This window comes from Phyllopteryx taeniolatus, chromosome 13 (assembly GCF_024500385.1).
Source record: "Phyllopteryx taeniolatus isolate TA_2022b chromosome 13, UOR_Ptae_1.2, whole genome shotgun sequence".
Lineage (NCBI taxonomy): Eukaryota > Metazoa > Chordata > Actinopteri > Syngnathiformes > Syngnathidae > Phyllopteryx > Phyllopteryx taeniolatus.
Genome location: NC_084514.1, coordinates 1,652,646 through 1,673,545, shown reverse-complemented (window position 1 = coordinate 1,673,545; position 20,900 = coordinate 1,652,646). Strand labels below are relative to the sequence as shown.

General features: G+C 42.9%; 3 protein-coding genes and 1 long non-coding RNA gene across 9 annotated transcripts in view; 2 read left to right on the top strand and 2 right to left on the bottom strand.

Moving 5' to 3' along the window:
- The first annotated feature begins 1,579 nt into the window (after positions 1-1,579).
- LOC133487341 (actin, alpha cardiac muscle) lies at positions 1,580-5,424 on the top strand. Of its 2 annotated transcripts, XM_061793735.1 has the most exons (9): positions 1,581-1,731; positions 2,952-3,112; positions 3,200-3,328; positions 3,486-3,596; positions 4,043-4,127; positions 4,417-4,578; positions 4,656-4,847; positions 4,926-5,107; positions 5,192-5,424. In XM_061793735.1, exons 2-9 carry the CDS (start codon positions 2,984-2,986, stop codon positions 5,333-5,335), a joined length of 1,134 nt encoding a protein of 377 aa, XP_061649719.1. In that variant the 5' UTR covers positions 1,581-1,731; positions 2,952-2,983; the 3' UTR covers positions 5,336-5,424. The 2 variants fall into 2 exon arrangements, with proteins under 2 accessions (XP_061649718.1, XP_061649719.1); XM_061793734.1 differs by having other exon boundaries at positions 1,580-1,731; positions 4,656-5,107.
- Positions 5,425-5,910: 486 nt separating this feature from the next.
- On the bottom strand, positions 5,911-13,985 carry LOC133487663 (uncharacterized). 2 transcript variants are annotated; one of them, XR_009791416.1, is made up of 3 exons: positions 13,675-13,985; positions 11,538-11,669; positions 5,911-6,141 (listed from the first exon to the last, which is right to left on the bottom strand). It is a non-coding gene; the product is annotated as an uncharacterized LOC133487663 (long non-coding RNA). The 2 variants fall into 2 exon arrangements; XR_009791417.1 differs by lacking the exon at positions 5,911-6,141 and adding an exon at positions 9,885-10,013.
- On the top strand, positions 8,122-18,701 carry rps6kl1 (ribosomal protein S6 kinase-like 1). Of its 4 annotated transcripts, XM_061794611.1 has the most exons (12): positions 8,122-8,242; positions 8,673-8,789; positions 9,346-9,519; positions 9,987-10,111; positions 10,312-10,404; positions 10,505-10,552; positions 11,553-11,685; positions 14,606-15,946; positions 16,020-16,109; positions 16,559-16,641; positions 16,969-17,064; positions 17,553-18,701. In XM_061794611.1, exons 3-12 carry the CDS (start codon positions 9,384-9,386, stop codon positions 17,661-17,663), a joined length of 2,256 nt encoding a protein of 751 aa, XP_061650595.1. In that variant the 5' UTR covers positions 8,122-8,242; positions 8,673-8,789; positions 9,346-9,383; the 3' UTR covers positions 17,664-18,701. The 4 variants fall into 4 exon arrangements, with proteins under 4 accessions (XP_061650595.1, XP_061650597.1, XP_061650594.1 ...); XM_061794613.1 differs by lacking the exon at positions 16,969-17,064; XM_061794610.1 differs by lacking the exons at positions 8,122-8,242; positions 8,673-8,789; positions 9,346-9,519 and having other exon boundaries at positions 9,526-10,111.
- dlst (dihydrolipoamide S-succinyltransferase) overlaps positions 18,334-20,900 on the bottom strand; it is a 15,715-nt gene continuing 13,148 nt past the window's right edge. The window contains exons 14-15 of the mRNA XM_061794614.1: positions 19,882-20,049; positions 18,334-18,973 (exon numbers count right to left, since the gene is read on the bottom strand). Of these exons, the coding sequence (XP_061650598.1) occupies positions 18,839-18,973; positions 19,882-20,049 (303 nt within the window). The 3' untranslated portion in view covers positions 18,334-18,838. The remainder of the gene's footprint in view (positions 18,974-19,881; positions 20,050-20,900) is intronic.

The following is a 20,900-nucleotide window of genomic DNA, read 5'->3' as shown; positions in this document are numbered from 1 at the left end:
GGGTCACTATACATCAAAGAAAAGAATCAGTTATGTGGGCTGCACCGATATGGAGCACATCATGGTAACTAGCGGCTCAGTAACATCAGCGGCCGCTCATTAATGACTCCGCTGCCGAGCATAACCCTAGAAGGAGACGGCTGGGCCAATCAGGGCGCAGCAATGAAGCTCTGACCGCCAAGCCACTCACAAGCAGTCTGAGCACACTCGGGCTTTACCATCAGCTGTTGCACACATGGCTGAGGCTCAGCGCACATACCAGCCACATGGTTCACAGTCACACGTATGCAATGTTTTCATTCCCTTAACAAGTCACCAGCGGCGCTGCCTGGACTGGGTCATCAGAGTGAGCCTTGGCCTTGGCCTTGAGTGGTGTAAAAAAAAACTCGGCAGTGGTACGAGAGCATTTGACTCAGTCGCCACCACTTCGATACTGCAGGCGCTCGTCAATCAAGGGATAGAGGCGACCTATGTCAACATTCTACAATCAATATATACAACGATTCTTCAGGTTCAATACGAATTGATGATGAAAAAGTGCGAATAGGTCTAGGAAAAGGGGTCCGTCTCCGAAGCTATATACAGCTTGCCTTGACGAAATATTTCAAAAGCTCAATTGGGAAAAAGAAGGACTAAAAAAATGAACGGTGCTTATTTGAGCTATCTTCGTTTTGCAGACAACATCCTTTTATTCTCCTACGATGCCGAACAACTACAGCGTCGTATTCAGGGATTAGAATTAGAAAGCCGTCGCTCAGGTCTGAAAATGAACAAAAGCAAAACGAAGGTCGTGTTCAATCGTTACTGCCCACCAAAAGATATCAAAATGGAGGACCATGTCCGAGGTCTATTTAGGCCAACTTGTAACAATGGATGGATGGAAATACAAGCACTGAAGTTGAACGGCGCATAAAGCTTGTCTGGAAGGCTTGTGGAATGCTTAGTGTTATATTCAAGAACAATCTAACACATTTGCTCGAAAAGAAAAGTTTTCGATCAATGTATTTTACGAGTCCTCACTTACGGTAGTGAAACTTGGACTACGAATGCCAAAGTTCTACAATGTAACCCAAAGGAACATGGAACCCCAAATGTTGAAAAGATGCAGTTGGACAAGACAGCAGACGCGAGTTACCGACGTCATTCAAGAAATAAAAATCCTTAAATGGAAACGGGCTGGCCACGTCGGCCGAAGAGCTGACAAAAGGCGGAGCACAGAAACTATCAATTGGATGCAAAGCGACCACGGCGAAGACCTAAAAGTTGGATGGATAGATGAGATCATTAAACAGCAAAATATGCTGGCAACAAACTGCAAAATGTCATAGTACTGGTTGGAAACGGGAAGAAGAGCCCTTCACCCTGCAGTGGATGGATAATGGCTGAGGATGATGATAGAGTATGCATATATAATAAACACCCACCAATGATATTTCAGGCGTACTCCATCAAATGAGGGAAATAGTTTTTGCCTCCTCACATTCCTTTCATTTTGACGTCCGGAGAGTGATCATAACTAGAGATCCTTTTGCTGGGAAGCAGTCAGATCCCGATTTGCCAAACACTCTTCGGTCTGGCTTGTTGATTTCCTTTCTCGCGGCACTTATTTGGACTTGTGTGAACTTTCAGACACGCCCCCTGGCCCCAGACTGAGCCAGGGTCTTATTTAAGGGGCTCATCTCAGCCCCAGTCCTTGTCCCAGTGGAAGCATCCATCTACAAGTGCACCTTGGTGAGTATGCTTCATGGAGCTTTATATTACACAAATCTTCCTTCTAGTATATTCATTTAGTTGACTGAATGGAGCAGTGTGCAATGGGGATTTTATCTGTGAAACATTTCCATCACTCAATAGAGTGCTTGACCAGTTATATGAGACCGTTCATTGCGGTAGGTGAAAGGAACTTTTTCCAACTATCCGAAGACACAATGGAGTACAGAGAGTAGACGATATTGCATATGGAGCCCATTTTCACAGTGCACTGCTTAAGACTTTGCCAAATACGCTTGCTCTAGTACACCCGTGAACGGGGTTAATTGTTGCTCGGGAATGGGGTGATGCAGTCGAACAAAAGTGTCAAAGTGTGGCAACAGCGGCGTGCCGGCAGACTTGAAATAGAGGGAGATGCGCCAAGTGTCACTTGTGTTACGCACTGTGAGGAGGCCGGGCCGAAAATAGACCTCTCTCGCTCTCTCTCTCTCTCTCTCTCTGTTATGACCCTTTTTGGTGCTACCTCAGCAGCTCCGAGGAACAATCATGGAGATATGATATCAGACATTCTACGACATGGGTGGGCAAATGTTTGGGCTCAAGGGCCACATTTGGTTTTCAAAACTGACAGATTGGTGTCCGTATGGGCATGAGGTTTCAATAAATAAGACTTAATATATATGCAATAGGTAAAATTCTTAATTTGACTAATAACATTTTACTGTAATTTGTATTGTATTTACAGTATGTTAATACTTTAAGTAACCCTCCTTATGTTTCTTAATTTAGCCATGAGTCTACGTGGCCCGCTGTATATTTCATCATAAAAAAAGTGGTTTTTGTTTTTTCAAATGATTATTTCAGTGAATATTGAAAAATCACAGAAATATCAGAACAGGAAAAAAAAAAAAAAAAGAAGAGCTACAGTAAATGAATGTAACGGAGTAAAAGATTATTACAGGACTCTTAGTAATGTAACCGCTCGGCGACCGTATAGGGCCGTATGTGGCTCACGGGCCATACTTTGCCGAACAATGTTCACCAACAAGGTTCCACACAAAAATACTGGCGCCGACAAGGGCAAGTCTAATTATCACCCTAAATATAAACATCAGTGTCAGGTCTTTTAAAGTCACACTAAGTCACTAAATGTCGAGGATACTGCTGGCAGGCCATGATAAAGTCGTTTGATGACACGCATCCAACGCGTGTCGGTTTCTTCTCTTTAAAAAAAAAAAAAGACCATCTCAGACCACTCCAGTGAAGCCTGATCATGTGTGACGACGACGAGACCACCGCCCTCGTGTGCGACAACGGCTCAGGCTTGGTCAAGGCTGGATTTGCCGGAGATGACGCTCCCCGTGCTGTCTTCCCTTCCATCGTTGGAAGGCCCCGCCACCAGGTATGCTGGACTTTACCACGCACTCGTTCTTTTCTGTTGTGTATCAAAAAGGACGGAAAGTTAAACACATATGGATTCCTTCCACAGGGTGTGATGGTGGGTATGGGTCAGAAGGACAGCTATGTAGGTGATGAGGCCCAGAGCAAGAGAGGTATCCTGACCCTCAAGTACCCCATCGAGCATGGCATCATCACCAACTGGGATGATATGGAGAAGGTCTGTATTAACATTGAAGCTGACCTTCCAGCTCCTCGACAATTCACAGGCTGACCACAACTGGCAGAGCTATTTTTAACACGGGCGCCTTACTTAGAGGACCGGGTCGCTGTTGTTGTTTCAGTCCTGAGAGCAGCTGCTCTCTTTTGTCAATCAGATCTGGCACCACACCTTCTACAATGAGCTGCGTGTGGCCCCCGAGGAGCACCCCACCCTGCTCACTGAAGCCCCTCTGAACCCCAAGGCCAACAGGGAAAAGATGACACAGGTGCTTCATTGCCTCCTCCGGTTGTTTGATGCACTTTTATTTCTATATGTATTATCATTTGTATGGTCTATATTCATAGTGTAAACCTCAAATACACTGTACCGCAAACTCATCTTACATCATTAGCCTGGCAAGAAATGGCTTCCATATCATTTGATTTGGAAAAAATGCAAAGACTAACGAGCCAGTCTACAGCTTCTCCCCGATAGACAAAGATTCGAGTCTCTCAGTCTTGAACTATCACGTCAACATACGCCCTTTACACCAGTTACCACTTTCCTATAAGCCAAGGCTTTGGCACCATCTTGTGGCATCTCAGAGCGTTATAGAAAGACCAAAAATAGGTGCGTTTTTCAACGAATAGCTCGGATAGGGTCTGTTAAAAAAAAAAAAAAAAGCGCAAATGTACTTCCTCACTTGAACATTCTGCTGGCCTTGTTTTGCAGATCATGTTTGAGACCTTCAACGTCCCCGCCATGTACGTGGCCATCCAAGCTGTTCTGTCCCTGTACGCCTCCGGCCGTACCACCGGTTCGTACACAAAGCTATATTCACAGTACGCGGCATTATTATTATTTCATAAGTCCGGGACTTGGAATGGTTCCACAAGTGAGAAATGTTCACACATAGGGTGTCAACCATGTGTAGGGATTTCTCTCACTGTAAACAAGAAGTGTTAGTCCCACTTCAACAAGCTGTGTGCATCTTTGCGTCAGCAGTAGTAAATCATTTCGCTATGAGACATACCTCAAGTGAGCTGATTTTTTTTAATTTTTTTTTAGCAGTCACTAAAATGGAGGGTCTTTTCTGCTCACCAAAGGTATTGTGCTGGACTCTGGTGATGGTGTGACCCACAATGTCCCGATCTATGAGGGATATGCTCTGCCTCACGCTATCATGCGTCTGGATCTGGCTGGTCGTGACCTCACTGACTACCTGATGAAGATCCTGACTGAGCGCGGCTACTCCTTTGTCACGACCGGTCAGTCCGCTCGTCATAGTTAATTGTTTTAATCCAGCATGCGTGTCGTTTTCTAACTTGAACACTGTGTGCCTTAGCTGAGCGTGAGATCGTGCGTGACATCAAGGAGAAGTTGTGCTACGTGGCTCTCGACTTTGAGAATGAGATGGCCACCGCCGCCTCCTCCTCCTCCCTGGAAAAGAGCTACGAGCTGCCTGACGGACAAGTCATCACCATTGGTAATGAGCGTTTCCGTTGCCCCGAGACCCTGTTCCAGCCCTCTTTCATTGGTGAGTCTCTATCTTTTGTTTCCATTCTCTTTGTTTCGTGCTTGCAGCAACTCATGCGTTGCGCTTGTCACCTATCAGGTATGGAGTCAGCTGGTATCCATGAGACGGCCTACAACAGCATCATGAAATGTGACATTGACATCCGTAAGGACCTTTATGCCAACAACGTGCTGTCTGGTGGTACCACCATGTATCCTGGTATTGCTGACCGTATGCAGAAGGAGATTACAGCTCTGGCCCCAAGCACCATGAAGATCAAGGTGAAAGAACTACAACTGTTTTTCTTTGTCACTTAACACTGCAAAGTTACACAAGACTGCATTTCCTGTTTTCCCCTATCATAGATCATCGCCCCACCTGAGAGGAAGTACTCCGTTTGGATCGGTGGCTCCATCCTGGCTTCCCTGTCCACCTTCCAGCAGATGTGGATCAGCAAGCAGGAATACGATGAGGCAGGCCCTTCCATTGTCCACAGGAAATGCTTCTAAACACACAACCGACCTCATTCTTCTTGGATTTGTCCATTGTTGTCTCCTGTATATACATGATCTGTTGTAATAAAACTAAGGCCTTGTGAGAGTAGCTTCCCTATTTGTCGTCGTTTCCACTACCTCGCGACGTGATCACAGACTGTACTGTGGCTGAAAAAGAAATAAGCAATAAAAAGGTACTGCCAAGTCGATCAAAGATGTGAAATAGGTAAGCAACGTTTGTCCTTTAAGCCACAGATAGAAATCCTGGCATTATTAGAAATAACATTGAGACTAATCCTGACTCAGTATAAATGTTACGGGGTCAGGCTAAATAAATGATGGTGCGTGAAAATACTTTACCCTGAAAGTTTGTATAACATTTAAGAACTCATTGGCCATTTTATACAATTGACATCTTTATTGGCCTATGAGTAGTAAAATCAGAATCAGAATCCAAATCATCTTTATTTGTCAATTATGTCAAAAACACACAAGGAATTTGTCTCCGGTAGTTGGAGCCGCTCTCGTACGACAACAGACAGCCATTTGAGAGAAAATATGTTTGCGACATAAACACACAAAAACACAGTACGGAGAGTCACTGAGGTTTAAAGGACGTGCTTGCTGCGAGTGCTTGCAGCAGACGTACCCCGCTTCCAAGGGAATTAAGCGTTACAGAGCTTCTTTCATGGTTGTCATGCGTCTCGTACTGTTGCGTTGAGTCCCACTCGATATTGCAGCGGGGTGTACTGTCCTGTTCCAAGGTGCCAATATGACTAGAATATGATGTATCATAGTAGGTGCCTACAAGTTGGAAGGATCTGCAAAGTATTATTTTGCAAAGTTAGTTAAATGATCCATCCATCCATCCATCCATTTTCTTTTGCGCTTCTCCTCACTAGGGTCGCGGGCGTGCTGGAGCCTATCCCAGCTATCTTCGGGCGGGTGGCGGGGTACACCCTGAACTGGTCGCCAGCCAATCGCAGGGTACATCGAAACAAACAACCATTCACACCTATGGGCAATTTAGTGTCTTCAATCAACCTACCACGCATGTTTTTGGAATGTGGGAGGAAACCGGAGTCCCCGGAGAAAACACACCCAGGCACGGGGAGAACATGCAAACTAACCCTGTGAGGCAGGTGTGCTAACCAGCCGGCTCGTTAAATTGGAACACGGCCGCGTACAAACAGATGACCGGCAACGCCTTCATGGCCTGTGGAGTCATGTACGCCAGTAGGTCTGTGGACCTGAACACTGAGGAGATCTACTACTCCTTCGACACCAAGAGCGGCGAGGAAAAACACCTCAACATTCGCTTTCCGAAGTTCCAGGAGAATTATTCCAGCCTGGACTACAACCCCACCGATCGGCTCCTCTACATGTACAGCAACGGCTACTACGTGTCCTACTATGTGAAGTTTAACACGGCACGACTCCCCTCTTTGCGATCAGCGGCATTGTGATTGATACAGTTGACCTTTATCGACCCTTTTGCTCAGTGCACGCCAACACACGTTTATTGCCTCCTCCTCAATCAAAATCCAATTGAAGCATTCAAACAATGAATGAATTCATGAAATTGTTGAAGCATTGCCCTTTTGTTCCCATTTCGTTTTGCACTAGCTTTTAGTTGTGTTGGCTGTTTTGCTCCATATTTCTCAACCTAATCAAGGCACAACTTTGACATGAAAAGAAAAACTGTCACGAAAATCTTAACTAATGAAAAAATGATGACCTCGTCTCAATTTACACACAAACTTACTTCCTTAGTAAGTGAAGGTTCTGGTGGGGGGGGGGGGGGGGGGGGGGGGAGAATCCACTCTTAACACCAGGAAGGTCATTCAGGAAACATGAAAGAATCAAGCCTTTGCTGACTTTGATCACGCGGGAGCGAAATGTTCAAATTTGGACTTATTGCTTTTGAGGTACGAATCTGGGCTCTGGAGTAGAGTTTGCATGTACTCCTCATGCTTGCAGGGGTTTTCTCCAGGTACTCTGGCTTCCTCCGAAATTCCAAAAACATGACTTTGAGGCAGTGTTTGATGTCACATTCCCACCTATGGACCTATTCAGAGTCATCAATGAGTCGCCTAACATGCATGTTTTTGGAATGTAGGCGCCTGGAGAAACCAATGCAAGCAAAGGGAGAACATGCAAACTCTACACAGGAAAGACCCGGATTCAAACGTCCAACCTCTGAACTGTGGGATGGGATGTGCCACCCACTTGTCCACCATGCTGACGTGGCTTAAACAATACTTGAAAAATAGGGAGGTGATAAAAAAAAAATAAAAAAAAATCGAATCAATAGTGAGCTTTTCGGTCCATGCAATTGCCACATCCTCTTTTGCTTTTGAGAAAAGGCTTCTTCTTCCTCTCCCTCCTTGTGTTCCCCTCCTTCTCTCTCAGGCTCTCTGTGAGTCATACAAGGTTACCGCTTCCCCTCTGTAATCCTGCCCTTCCCTGGGGGGTGAGAGTTTGAGGGAGCAGCCTAGTTCCATCTGGTACTAAGCCCCCAGGACTATGGAGTCTGAATAGGAGCCTTCCGTTCATAATGGATGGCACATACATGAAGGAGATTTACTGTTTTACTATTCATATAAGGGATTATGCTGCAGTTTGAATCCCAACGCAATTTAGTTTGGAAGTAAAAGTGAAAAATGACAAGGCCCTCATTCAGTGCATGCAAGAAAACAACACTGTCGCTTTAAATCAGACAGCATCTGGCAGGATGCGAGTGGGGGAAGTGAGCGCTACGTGTGAAATGGTACCCGAACGTGACATCACACGCAGCCAATCAGAGGCCAGGCCTGCGGTCCCTCCTCCTCCGCTGCTCCTCAGAGGAGTGTGTTGTGTGCTGGTTGATGCTGATGCTGATGCTGATGCTGCTAAGGCACACGGTCGGCCTCATCACTTAAGGTACACCGGGTTTATCTGTGCATTATCAATGTTTTGATATGGCGTTTGTAGTGTTTATTGTCACGGGAGAATTTTTAAATACTGACTATTGTTCAGTGCACGTTGAGTAGATGACGATGTCACCTCCTGCTATAAGGATGTGATGCTTGTGTTTGGCAGAATTAAGAGGAAAAGAATGCTATATGTTACCATAATCAAATGTCCATATTGCCCTCATGTTTTGCTTGGATATATTATAAGAACCTTTTGTTTTCTTAAAGATAAAGAGCATCGTTGAATTTATCGGTGTACTGTAAAGTGAAAAACGCTGACATTGTGGTTAGAAAGACTTCATGATGAAACATTTTGGCTATTTCTTTTTATAACATGTTGCATCTGTCACTTTCTGTCTGTACAAATGAAGGTTAACTCTTTGCTTCCACTTTTCCAGACCATCATGCTCTGTCACAGAGGCCTAAAGCTCAAAGTCACTGGGGGAAGAACCACAATGAGCCCAGTGACCCCGAGCACAGATGTGTCCTGCTTTTCATGAGACCGGGAAGCAAAGGTGAGCCTCCAAGTAAACTGTCAACAAAGAGAGTTAGAAACGACTAGAAAATCGGTTACACTCACTGTTGAAAAACTTAACATTCACTTCCTCTTTCAGGTTTGATGGAACAAAAATAGATAACATCTTGCTAATCAGTACTGACTTAGTTTAAGTATAGTTTGCAGTTTTAAGCAAAAAAATACACTTTTCTGTATGACCTGACAACAGAATATTATTAAAATGATCGTTTCAAAATATCACTACTTTCTGGCCCCACCTAATGCCTCCAATTTAATTAGAATTATTATTTGGCACTTAACTTGGCACGGCGTGACAAAAATATCCTATCAGAGACTGTAGAGACAGGAGGCATTTGCACACGCTCACCACACACGAAGTCTCGGGAGGACGCACCGCAGCCTCTCCCAAATGTGACTATTATAGTTTCTTGGCTGAATTATTTCACTGCGGTTAGCAACAAAATTCAAAAAGAAGGAATTTATATCTTGTTCGCGGTTTGAAAACTGCATATTGTACTTGTATTGGATTGTAATCCTTCTGATACCGTGCCCAGGCCCGATTGGACCTTGACAGGTCTGAAACAAGGTGAGGATGGCGAAGCGTGATTACTTGGTGGAGGCAGCCAAGCAGATTCACATGGCGCTGGACAGTGAGGTCAACGAGGACTATGAAGCAGCTTTCAGTTATTATAAGAATGGGGTGGATTTACTGCTGAATGGGGTCCAGTGTAAGAGGATCCTTTTTTTTGTCACTTCTACTTCATAATATTCTGCTGTTATTATCTATACAAGATATTCCATGATTATTGTCATATTTTCTTAGCTGATTGGCTAGTAGATGACATTCTTCCCAATAGTGAGGCAAGTATTAGCACCAGTCAAAAGTTTGGAAACACCATTTAATTCAGTACCGTGAGCATGCACGTCCAAACCTAGGACATTCTGATACCGTACCTAAACATTGAACCAATCACAGAGTAAATGCACTTATCTGCATTTGTGCATTTTTATTATATTATCAATCCATAGCTGTGTGATACATTAAATATGATATTTGTGCAGCACAGGACATGTGACGGGAACATATTGGACCAGAATAAACACAGGAAGTTACAAATCAAAAGTTCCATTATTATCTTGTTCGATTTTTTTTTAGACCAATACACACAGTGGTCTGAGAGAGTTTGTCTTACAGTGGACCCGAACAAGGAGCGTCGGGAAGCTGTGAAGAGAAAGACAACCCAGTATTTGAAGAGGGCTGAGGAAATCTTCATAACGCACCTGCAGGACAACCTCGGCAAAGGGAACTCTCATTTAGGGGTAGGACCATGACGCTATGACGATCGTTTCGAAAGTACAGCACCGTATCCCTTTTTACGTGGCAGACTCTCGTCCACACCCAGAGTCTTACGAATGATCACGGCGATGCCTTATTGACTTAAAATGTGGCGAATAATGTAAACATTGATGGTGCCCTGTGACGGGCATAGGCCAGCTGCTGTATTTCTCTGTATTACCAGGGCTACAGCAGTCTGAGATTCCGTCCGGTAAGACACTTGAGTTCTCCTGTGGAAGATCTGGAGATGTGTAAGGTGGTGGGCGTAAGTGACAAGGTAAACGAATCAGCGGCGCTTCCGTCGATGCAAAAGCATGTTCAATTTTGAAATCCTTGTATTGTTGAGCTATCAATACTTGTTTTGTTTCTTCGCATAGGTGCTAGTTGTCCAAAGCATGGTTAATAAAGAGACGTTTGTTGTAAAGGTGAGTGTTTGTTTATTTATTACAACAGAGGTAGAGTAATAAATGTTTTGCCAGGCTGCGGCCACCTGCACTTGTTGGGTCTAGTTGCCTTCATGTTTGCCTTCAGCGAGTGAAAAGCAAGCTCTGTGTCATGACTTGGCCTTCAGCCTTTTGCGTCTTTGTCACATGATGTGGTATGCTTTGGATCAGCTGTTCCTTTCCTACTACAGTTACCAGTCATTTTCATCTGGTTGAAACCTTCTTTATTTCCATTCATAAGGGTATCTGCATAGAATGTCAGTCATCCAGGCCATGGTAATGTGTAAAAGTGGAATCGAGGCAACTGGACTCTTATCGGTTGTGGAAGATGTTAAGGTTTCTTCAGTTCTAAATCTCAGGTATGGAGTTCCCTATGTGCCCACCCCTAGGGGACACACCCACCAGTGACATAAACAGGGGAACGCTACAACTAAGACTTAGAACCAAAGAAGCTTTTTACATTCCATGTGAAACATCAACAACCAACCCGAGTCCACTGCCTCGATTTACCTTTTGTGGACATTCATGAGGCTATTTCTTTTGACATTTCCCAGAATACGCTAGTCTTGATTTTTCTCCATGTTCTGTTTGTCATTCTTTCTTGTTTCAATCACCACTGTAGTTCTTTTACTGCAAGTTACAAATTCTTCGCTGGCCAACTTAGTAGACTGATCTCAACTCAGGAGTGTGTGCTTTTTACTTGCCAAAGACAAAAGTGAAAGCACCAAGCGCAATAAATATTGACAAATGAAGAATGATGCAGCCAGGGAAGAAAAGATAATTCAATCCAAAGTTTTGATACACTGTATAAAGGCAAAATCAGAAAAACCTCTTCAAACACTAAAGCAGTACTAAAGCAGAAGTATAGTAACCAAGTATTTCTACTTTGGTACTTCCCACCACTGGTTTTTAAGACAACAACAGTAAGTCATGTTTTCCTTTCAGAGAAGCTTACACTATGTCTTACATTTATTTTTTGCAGAGTCTGATGAAATCCAGTTGGGAAAGCAGGGAGCAGCCGACTATCATTCCTCAAGGAGTGCCGTACATGGTAAAGCTGCTGAGGTATTACGTCAGCGAGGACACGGTTTACCTCCATCTTGAACATGTCAAAGGTAAGAAAAAGACAGGACAAAAGGGCATCATAAAACTTGTAGGATTTCAGTATACAGTGTTTCCTTGCTACTCACAGGAGAGACCGAGCTGCGACTAGTGAAAATCCGCAAGTGATTAATGCCCCAAGGTTTATGAAGGCCCATAGAGGCCACAAGATGGTGGCAAAGCATTACATTTGTCTGCATGAACCTACTCAATTCTCTTCAACACGATAGCTGGGATTGGCTCCAGCGACCCTTGTGAGGATAAGCGGCTCAGAAAATGAATGATGAATACAGTAGTGCCTTGAGATAAGAGTTGAATTTGTTCCATGAGCACGCTCTTAACTCAAAACAGTCGTATCTCAAATCTGGAAATGCCTCTAATCTCTCTCTCTCTCTCTCTCTCATATATATATATATATATATATATATTTGTGTTTTTTCTGCGTTTTTTAAAAATATTATTTTACTTTGACATATAGTAATAATATAATTAAGTAGAATGTCAAGAATTCAAACGTTTGTGCATCTTTCTGGTGTGCACCACTTGGCTGCATTATATTCGAATCATGCAGACACACCAAGAAGTTTCCGTTTCATTCACCTACTGTAAGTGACTCCATAATCTGCAGGGATATTAGTTGTTTTTCATAGAGGGTACAGAATATATGCCTATGAGTATTGTTATATTGTCTGTCTACATTAGTTGTTAGTTGTTGTTTGGTGCAAGCGTTATAACACTATCGCTATTTGTAAACCTTTCTGTGACGTTTTACTTTAAGTGTTACAGCATTAAGCTAGCGGAGGCCTTTCTAGGCAAAGTTGTGGAGTTGTTTGAAATACACAAGTAGTTCTCTGTTTTATGTTTAGTTAGACAGTAAACTAACTGGGAGTAAACAACTTGGAAGCTTCTTTTTTTAAGATTTGTTCACAATGCCAAACTACTACTTATTGTGAATTGAGCCAAGCTCAGTTCACTGCCACCATAAAGCACTCGTATCTCAAACTTTTGCTCACAAGACAAAAAACAAGACATGCCAAAACGATGGCTCGTACCTATAAAAACAAAATAAAAATCATTGGGTCATTTGCATCTTTTTATTGCTATGGCAAGTTTCAGCAAATAACCAAGAATAGGGTTAGAAAAAAAATCTGTGAATAGGCGAATTTACGAATGGCGAGTAGTATTGGGAAGTAACTAATTACATGTAACGAGATTGTGTAATTTAATTACAAAATATATGTAATTGTAATAAATTACAGTTGCTTTTGGAAATTTCCATAATTACAATTTTAGTTACACTTGAAAAATATCCACAAAAGCCCCGATTTTTCTTTCATATCACTTCCTCGTTCTAAAGCTGACGCTGTGATTGGCTCTCTCTGGTCATGTGCCATTTTCCAAATATGACCTGGAAGTGCCCCCTTTTGGTGAAATCTATTTGTTTGTCTGAGATTTTAAAGTGGCAGGCCCAAAAAAATGGTATGTAAATACAACACACCACAGAGAAGAGTAATGTTGACAAGCCTGCCAAATTTGAATGAGTAAAACAAATCGCTAAGTGTATAAAATCAGGTTTCAAAACTTGAATAATAAGTGCCTGCCACCTCTCAGCTCTCCGACGGTGTGTGGGTGTCAAATGGATGCGCCAAAATGAATCGAACATACCGAGGGGGTGATAGCTTATACAATGTAAAATCACGTTAAGGAGGCTCAACTTTAAAATTTTATGATTATTGTGGACTATAATTATAAAAATAAGCGCATGTCAGCTTAACCCTCGTTGCTGATGACATAAAGTCACAGCCGAACATGGCACCTGATGACAGCGGGACGGTAGGAGGAAACCCATCTAGTTAACACATTCGCTGCCATTGACGGCTTTAGAAGTCAAATATCCATGTTAACTGGGAAGGCCGGCAGTGAATGAGTTAAACACTCAGCACTGCCCCATTCACTAGTATCGAGTTACCCACAAAGCCATGTTGTTTTTAGTGGAAGCTTACAAAACTATCCGTCGTAAAATGCGCACTGCAGAGTCGGCTGGTGGTGTTGCGGTTCAGCTCGCCATCCGCGTGTGTCTTCAAAAAGTCAATCCATTGCTTTTTTTATTTCCTCATTGTTTGAGAGTTTCAAAAAACGTCACCGATCTGTTCTGTAAATTGAGGCATCCAGCAAAGACGCATTTTCAGGGTGGAGCCATCGTTAGCTTGCTAACTGCACACTGGAGTGGTAAATGGGCCTTGTTATGGAAGCTAAGCACAGCTAACACTCAACTGAGCAGCCAAATGAAATGACGTCACTTTGTCATTATACAGTGGGGGAGGGAACTCACGCTGGAAAGTATACGCCCCAGCTCTGTGATGTCACAGGGCAGTGTTTTAGCCTCACCTACAAAATCAGGAAAATTCAAACGGCGAAAATGCTCAATATATCTCAACACTTCAGCACTATATTGTTAAAAGCCTTTGCATATGTTTTAAACACTTATCTTCAAATATATTTGTATTTAGAAACAAAACACGGATATCTGCTTAGAGCCACTTTAAAAGGTTGACTCACAGTGACACTTCAACACAAAAAAAACAAAACGGTGTCATCTTATAATTTTGGACTTTTTAATGGAAATTCGCTTATCTGGGTTGTCATATGAAGCAATATTGTCTAAACTGTGGACATTTGTCATTATGTCCTGTTGATGCATTCATTCAAAATCAAGAAAAGTATCCAAATGTAATCGCATGTAATTAGTTATGTTACTTTGAGAGCATAATTGAAATAGTTACACTACTACTAAATGTTCAACAGGGTAACATGTAATTGTAAGTAACTACATTTCCAAAGTAATCTTCCCAAAACTGATGCCGAGGCGGTTCACTAATTTACACAGGAACTTCAAGTCCTATGTGTGTTTTATTTTGGGTTTTTTTTTTCAAGGTGGGAAGCTCCTCTCCAAACTTCACAAGCTGAGGAAAGAGCGACCCAAAGAACACCCAGAATGCATCAGCACAACTGGCCAGCACAACATCAAGATGAAGAGCAGCTACACCTCACCTACGATCTGCACGGACTACCAGCGGGGCGTCAGCATGGAAAGCGGCCCTCAGAAACTGAGTGACGAGAGCCCGGATGTGGACGACCCGCAGTCCTGGGACGAGACCCAGCGGCGTCTGGACAGTTGCGGGACTCACTCCTACATCGAGGAGACGGGCTGCTTGCAGAACTCCCGCTCGGCTGCATCGTTCGACACTGACCTCGACCGTGCGACTTTGCTTTCGGGACCCACAAGAACGCAGGTCAGCGCTCGCATTCATCCACCAGCTCCGACTTTGTGTTTGCACTCCTCTCAAACTCAGGACAAGCCCGCTCTTCCTCTGTCTTGTGCTCGTATCAGTCAAGCTCTGGACGTCATGTCAGAACTCAATGAGAGCAAAGCTGGAACTGGACTAATAGAGTGCAGCTCTGCCTTTGAAGTAGCTTGGAAGGCTGCAGATCCAGCACTTAACGGTGATCAAATAAACGCCTATGCAGTTATTACTGACAGCGACTTGAAGACGGCACCTCATTCAAAACAGACCTTGTGTATAAAAACGGAATTTCCCAACACTAGAAGTCACATTTTAAGTTCCTCTCCGGCCATTTTGCATCTTCCTCTCCATTGCCAAACACAAATTCACGGAAGGGCGTCTTGGGTTGCCTCTGGCGTTCACCAGGGATCCATTCTAAGTGCAGCTTACGAGGTTACAAACTTGGACGCCAAGCAGGCCAGCAGCAGTCCCACATCAGAGGAACGAAATGGACTGGTGGTCCTTAGGAGCACAGACCAAGCTGTGTTCTCAGACCACTGGGAAGCACGGACCACCTCGGGAAGCTCTTGGCCTTTATCTGCAAGGGAAACCAGTCCAGTCGACATGAGCGCCGGTGTAGAAGAAGCCTGTGAACTACTCAGTCCAGGAAATGTGGCCCCACCCACAGAGGGACCCTTTTCTAGCTGGTACTCCCCTCGCCTCCTCGGAGCCCAAAAGAAGACTGAGGACTCACCGGTGAGGATGGACGGGCAAGGAGATGACCAGATCATTGAGGTGGATGGATGGTGCCACATACCTCGTGTAGCGCTCAAATCCTCAGAGAAGTCCAGCCGCCAGACCTGCTGGGGGCTCCCCGAATCTGAGGTGCGTGTGTGGGGGGCCCAGATCCTGCTGGGCCTTGAGAGCCTTCATCAGCAGGGCATCTTATGTCGTGACCTCAACCCCAAAAATGTTCTGCTCACCAGCAACGGTGAGTGTCATGCAGACGATTGCATGCAGGAAGTTTGACTTGGTTGAAAATATATTGCTTTATATTTATACAGGAAAGGTCTGCTTGACTTTTTTTGGACAATGGAGCGAGGTTCAGTCGGAAATCAACTGCGATGCCATGGAACACATGTACTGTGCGCCAGGTAGCTCCATTATATTTGCTTACTTAATTTTGAATGAATCCATTAACAGGACCCTTGGATATTTCCTCTTAAAAGTGGATTGAAAGCATAGATAATTATTTTGGAAGGTGGCACTTGAAGGTCATATTTGGAAAAAGATGTCATGTTTGAGACTAAAGCAAAATGGTACATGACCAGAAAGCCAATCCCAAGCATGTGCTTTAAAAGGAGGATGTGCTCTGAAAAAAAGCAGAGCTTTTGCTGCTATTTTGCAGCAAATGTACTAAAATTGTAATTATGTTCCGAAAGCAACTGTAATTGAATTACACATATTCTTAATTTAATGGATTATAACTGCATACATTTTGTAATTACAGTAAATGACATAATCCTGTTATTAGTTACTCCCCAACACTGTATGTATAGAGATGTAGTCATTACAAGCATTGAATGGCTGCTTTTGTCACCAGAAATTGGTGGAGTGTCGAGAGTTACAGAAGCTTGTGATTGGTGGAGTCTGGGGGCCCTGCTGTTTGAACTTCTCACAGGAATGGTAAGTGATGCACACCCACAAACTACTCACAAAACGAGGGATATTCAGCTTTCGGGTGAAATTTCAGAATGGATCCGAGATGCACTATTACCTTTACGGGTGTACTTAATTTGAACTCTTCAAAACTTTTGAGGGGAGGGGGGCCGGGGAGGGTCCAAAGTCAATTGGAACATCTCCGCAACCCTTCCTTTGAATGAATGCCCTGACTATGCACTCTCTTCATTTGAAATGCTATTATCCTTGAAATTGCAAATGCCAACATTTTGATACAGTTCTTGTATTGGACCCCTTTTTCATGGACCCCTTACTTGCTCTTTGTGCCTTTAGCCACTATGGCAACTCCACCCGGCAGGAATCAACTCCCACACTCAGCTGCTCATCCCCGACCACCTGAGTACCGCAGCTGCATCCCTGCTTACTGAGGTGTGGAAAACACACTTCTTTTATGATGATATTGCTCATTGATAAGAAGCCGCCAAAGCGACATATACATTAGACTAGTGGTCCCCAATCATTATTGATCCAAGGCACACATTTGACAAAAAATCAAGGCAGACCACCAAACAAAACCTCACAAAAATTACACAGTACGCTGGTGAAATTTCAGGATGAACCTAAAAAGCACTATAAACTTTACAGGTGAACTTAATTTGATGCTTCTCTAAACTGTTAACTACTAAGCTGTTCAGTGCTTCAGTTCTTTTTTTTTTTGCACAACTTTCTGTTCTTTAACAAGGAACTGAACAACAAAATTCACAACAGGGGTTTGATTCATGAATCGACCAATACATTTTCAAGAACACCTACTTCTATGCCTTTCTGTGACTCAGACCAACGAAATGAGAATTTCCCACGGCACACTAATGTCTGAATCACTGGAGTGGACGAGGCCTCTGCTTCTGCTTCCACAGTTGCTTCAGTTTGACGCTGGCTATCGCCTGGGGTGTGGTGGTGGAGGTGTGAGCGACATCAAGTGTCATCCCTTCTTCAGCAGCGTCTCCTGGAAAGCTCTGAGCTGCTAACCGGGGGCAGACCCCGCTGCACCGAGGCCTCCGTGATGCACTGTGCTTCCCAAAGAAAATTGACTCACAAGAAAAATAACAAATTTCCATCAACAGCGTACACATAAAAGTATTAGATTTTTTGATATTCATGACTTTTTTTTTTTTATCTTCGTGCTCTTCTACCATTATCACCATGCATGACATTGGTTAACGTTTGACAATCTTTTAGGCCACCGGTCATGATACTATATATACACTGTGGAGAAAATGAGACAATGCATTGTCTCACACTCAACAGTATACTGCCATCGCCACACCATCTGACTGTCTCTTTAAAGATCTCCGGGTAGTTAGAAAAAGTTATGTAAAACACATAGCGAAAAGGATTCTTGATAGGGAGACTCAAACAACTCACACTATATTAAGTCTTCCTAAAACCGAAGAGAAAGAAAAACTTTTTGTAGGGTTAATCATTAATGTAATTGTGCTGATAAAGCTGCACGTGCATATCAAGTCAAACTGGAAATTATATTCAAACATGTTAGCAGCTTCAATTCATACACTACATACCCAAGTAGTATGATGTGTTTTACTTCAGTCATGAATTAAACTGCAACTTTCCATTAAATGTTTTGTCTCATTATAGCCCACTGAGACGGTAAGAGACCTTAAATAAACATACACCAAATCAAGTAATGTAGATTTTTATTAAAACACTTTTTCTTAAATATTCTACCAGAGCATAAAGAGAATGTTCCACATTGTTGTGAAACAGCATCAATTCTCTCGAGTTCTTAGCTTTGGACATAACATTGTGTTCCTTGGTCTGAATGCATCCATATTGTTCCGTCACCCTGCACGTTGACTCTAGATTTGCCAGACCGCATTAAGTTGAACATGTTGTATGTAGAAAATTACATATGGAGAACATACATGATTGAATATACTATTTGATCTAAACACCAGAACCCAGGAAATCCTCAGACAGTACCAAACCCTTATATCACTGCCAACCTGATATTGCACAACCCAACTGTGTACCCCCCCCCCCCCCCCCCCCCGAAAAAAAACCCTACAATAAATCTCTGTTTTAGAGTTAATCAGTTGTGTTTTTGAGTAACGTCCATCAGGTAGGTATTGCCACTGGTCGTGGAAGGCGGTTCAGTTGGTCGGGTCTGGAGCTGAAGAGGAACTCACATGTCGAGGAGCAGCACCCTGGGGTCCTCCACCACGGACTTGATCTTCCGCAGGAAGGTGACGGCCTCTCTTCCGTCAACGAGGCGATGATCGTACGTCAGAGCGATGTACATCATGGGACGGATCTCCACCTGTTCGTCCACAACAAAAACTCAAGTCAAATAAAACAAAAAATCTACACTCCACTCACATGACGAGCTGTCTTTATGTATTGTGTGTTAAAATGACCAGTTAAAAGTTTTATACTCAACTCTCTAGTTCCATTTTTTAACCTCCCTCTTGTATAAATACAGAAGCTTACATGCAACTGTGTAGAACTTCATCCTAACGTAGAATAGGGCTCCACCATGCGGCGCTTTATGGCACTGCAGAACGTGCAGTGCTGCTTTTACTTCAAAGATGGATGCCCTAAACACATACACTCACCTGCCATAATATTAAGTACACCTAAGCATTCAATTTAGATGGGTTGTATATTAAATGGCTTTTAAAAAGATAATGGGTATTTTCGGTGAACATTTTGAGCTGTAGAACTGCAAGACATCACAATGACAAGTTATCGACCGGTAGTAATATTTATGCGATACTATACATATAGCTCCAAAAGTGAATCCAACCTGTCTTTGACATCGTGCTGTGATTCCAACTACAAGTGAATCTCGATACATTTCAATATTGTAGAAATCTTCAGTTCAATTCAAAAAGTGAAATCCCTAATTATACAGATTAAACACACCAAATTTCTCTATTAAAAAATCATTTAAATTGTTGCTTACATAATATTCTGATTTCTTGAGATGGTCAATTTGGGTTTTTGTTAGCCATAAAGCTATAATTAAAATGATTTTTAAAAAATACATCAATATTTGAAGTGTGTACTGAATCTATTGCGTTTTACTTTTTAATTTGAACTCCTCAAAATAATGAACTTTTTAAATTCATGAGATGTACCCGCAGTGGCTAGTGAATGTCTATTTAACGCAAATTACTTTTTTTTGCACATATTGAGATACTGAAGTTCCATGTGGAGAACACAAACCTTGCCAGCGACTGCCACAGGCCTGTCAAATATGCCGTGCATGCCTAAAATAGCAGACTGAGGCGGGTTGATGATGGGTGTGCCAAACATGGAGCCGAACACGCCGCCGTTGCTGATGGTGAAGGTTCCTCCATCCATGTCTTCCACAGCCAGCTCGTTCTTGCGGGCCTGCAAACAGATAATCACACTTTGACACTTCTAATGAACTATGGAACTGTATTACCATAGTGACACAATCTTCATAATGTTCCCTGTTATGCAACATCATGCATCCATTTACCATACTATTTATCCTCATTAGGTTTACAGGCAAGCTGGAGCCTATTCCAGCTGACTTTGGCTGAGAGGCAGGGTAGACCCTGGACTGGTCGCCAGCTAATCACAGGCCACATATAGAAGATCAACTATAATGTTGAGCAAGGGTGTACAAATTTTTTCTTCTGTGAAAAATAAGAGGATGCAAGGGCCACTTTGACATTTTCCACCTTTAATTAAATCCATGCTAGCCAATTATATTGTTTTTGTATATATTTATAAAAAAACGGTAATAAAGCAAAAAAGTCAGATTTTTCAAATAGATCCACACCTGCACTGAGCAGCAGCAGAATCATGTCCACTTTCAGAACAAAAACAAGAGCAGTCTGTACTAAGCTGACAACATTTAAAAGGAATGTTTACATGCGAATCATTAGTGTGATACATTTCATAATATGGACCTCGGCACAGAGCAGAAAGTGGAGCAAACAAGCACGATTCATGCTATTTGCTGCTGTAACTAATTTATATTTATTCACGGGGGCATTATAAGTAGAATTGTTACTATATTACTTGAAATTACATTATGGTTTTTTTTTCAATCTAGAAAAATACATTACTATTATGGGAAGTAGTTTTCGTAGTAGTCAGGGATATCGCACCTAATGAAAGGTTTCGGAACCTCCACTTGTCACGCTACTGAAGCAAGCGCAGGGGAGAACATGCAAAGTCCATACGGGAAGGCCAAAGCCAAGATTCAGACT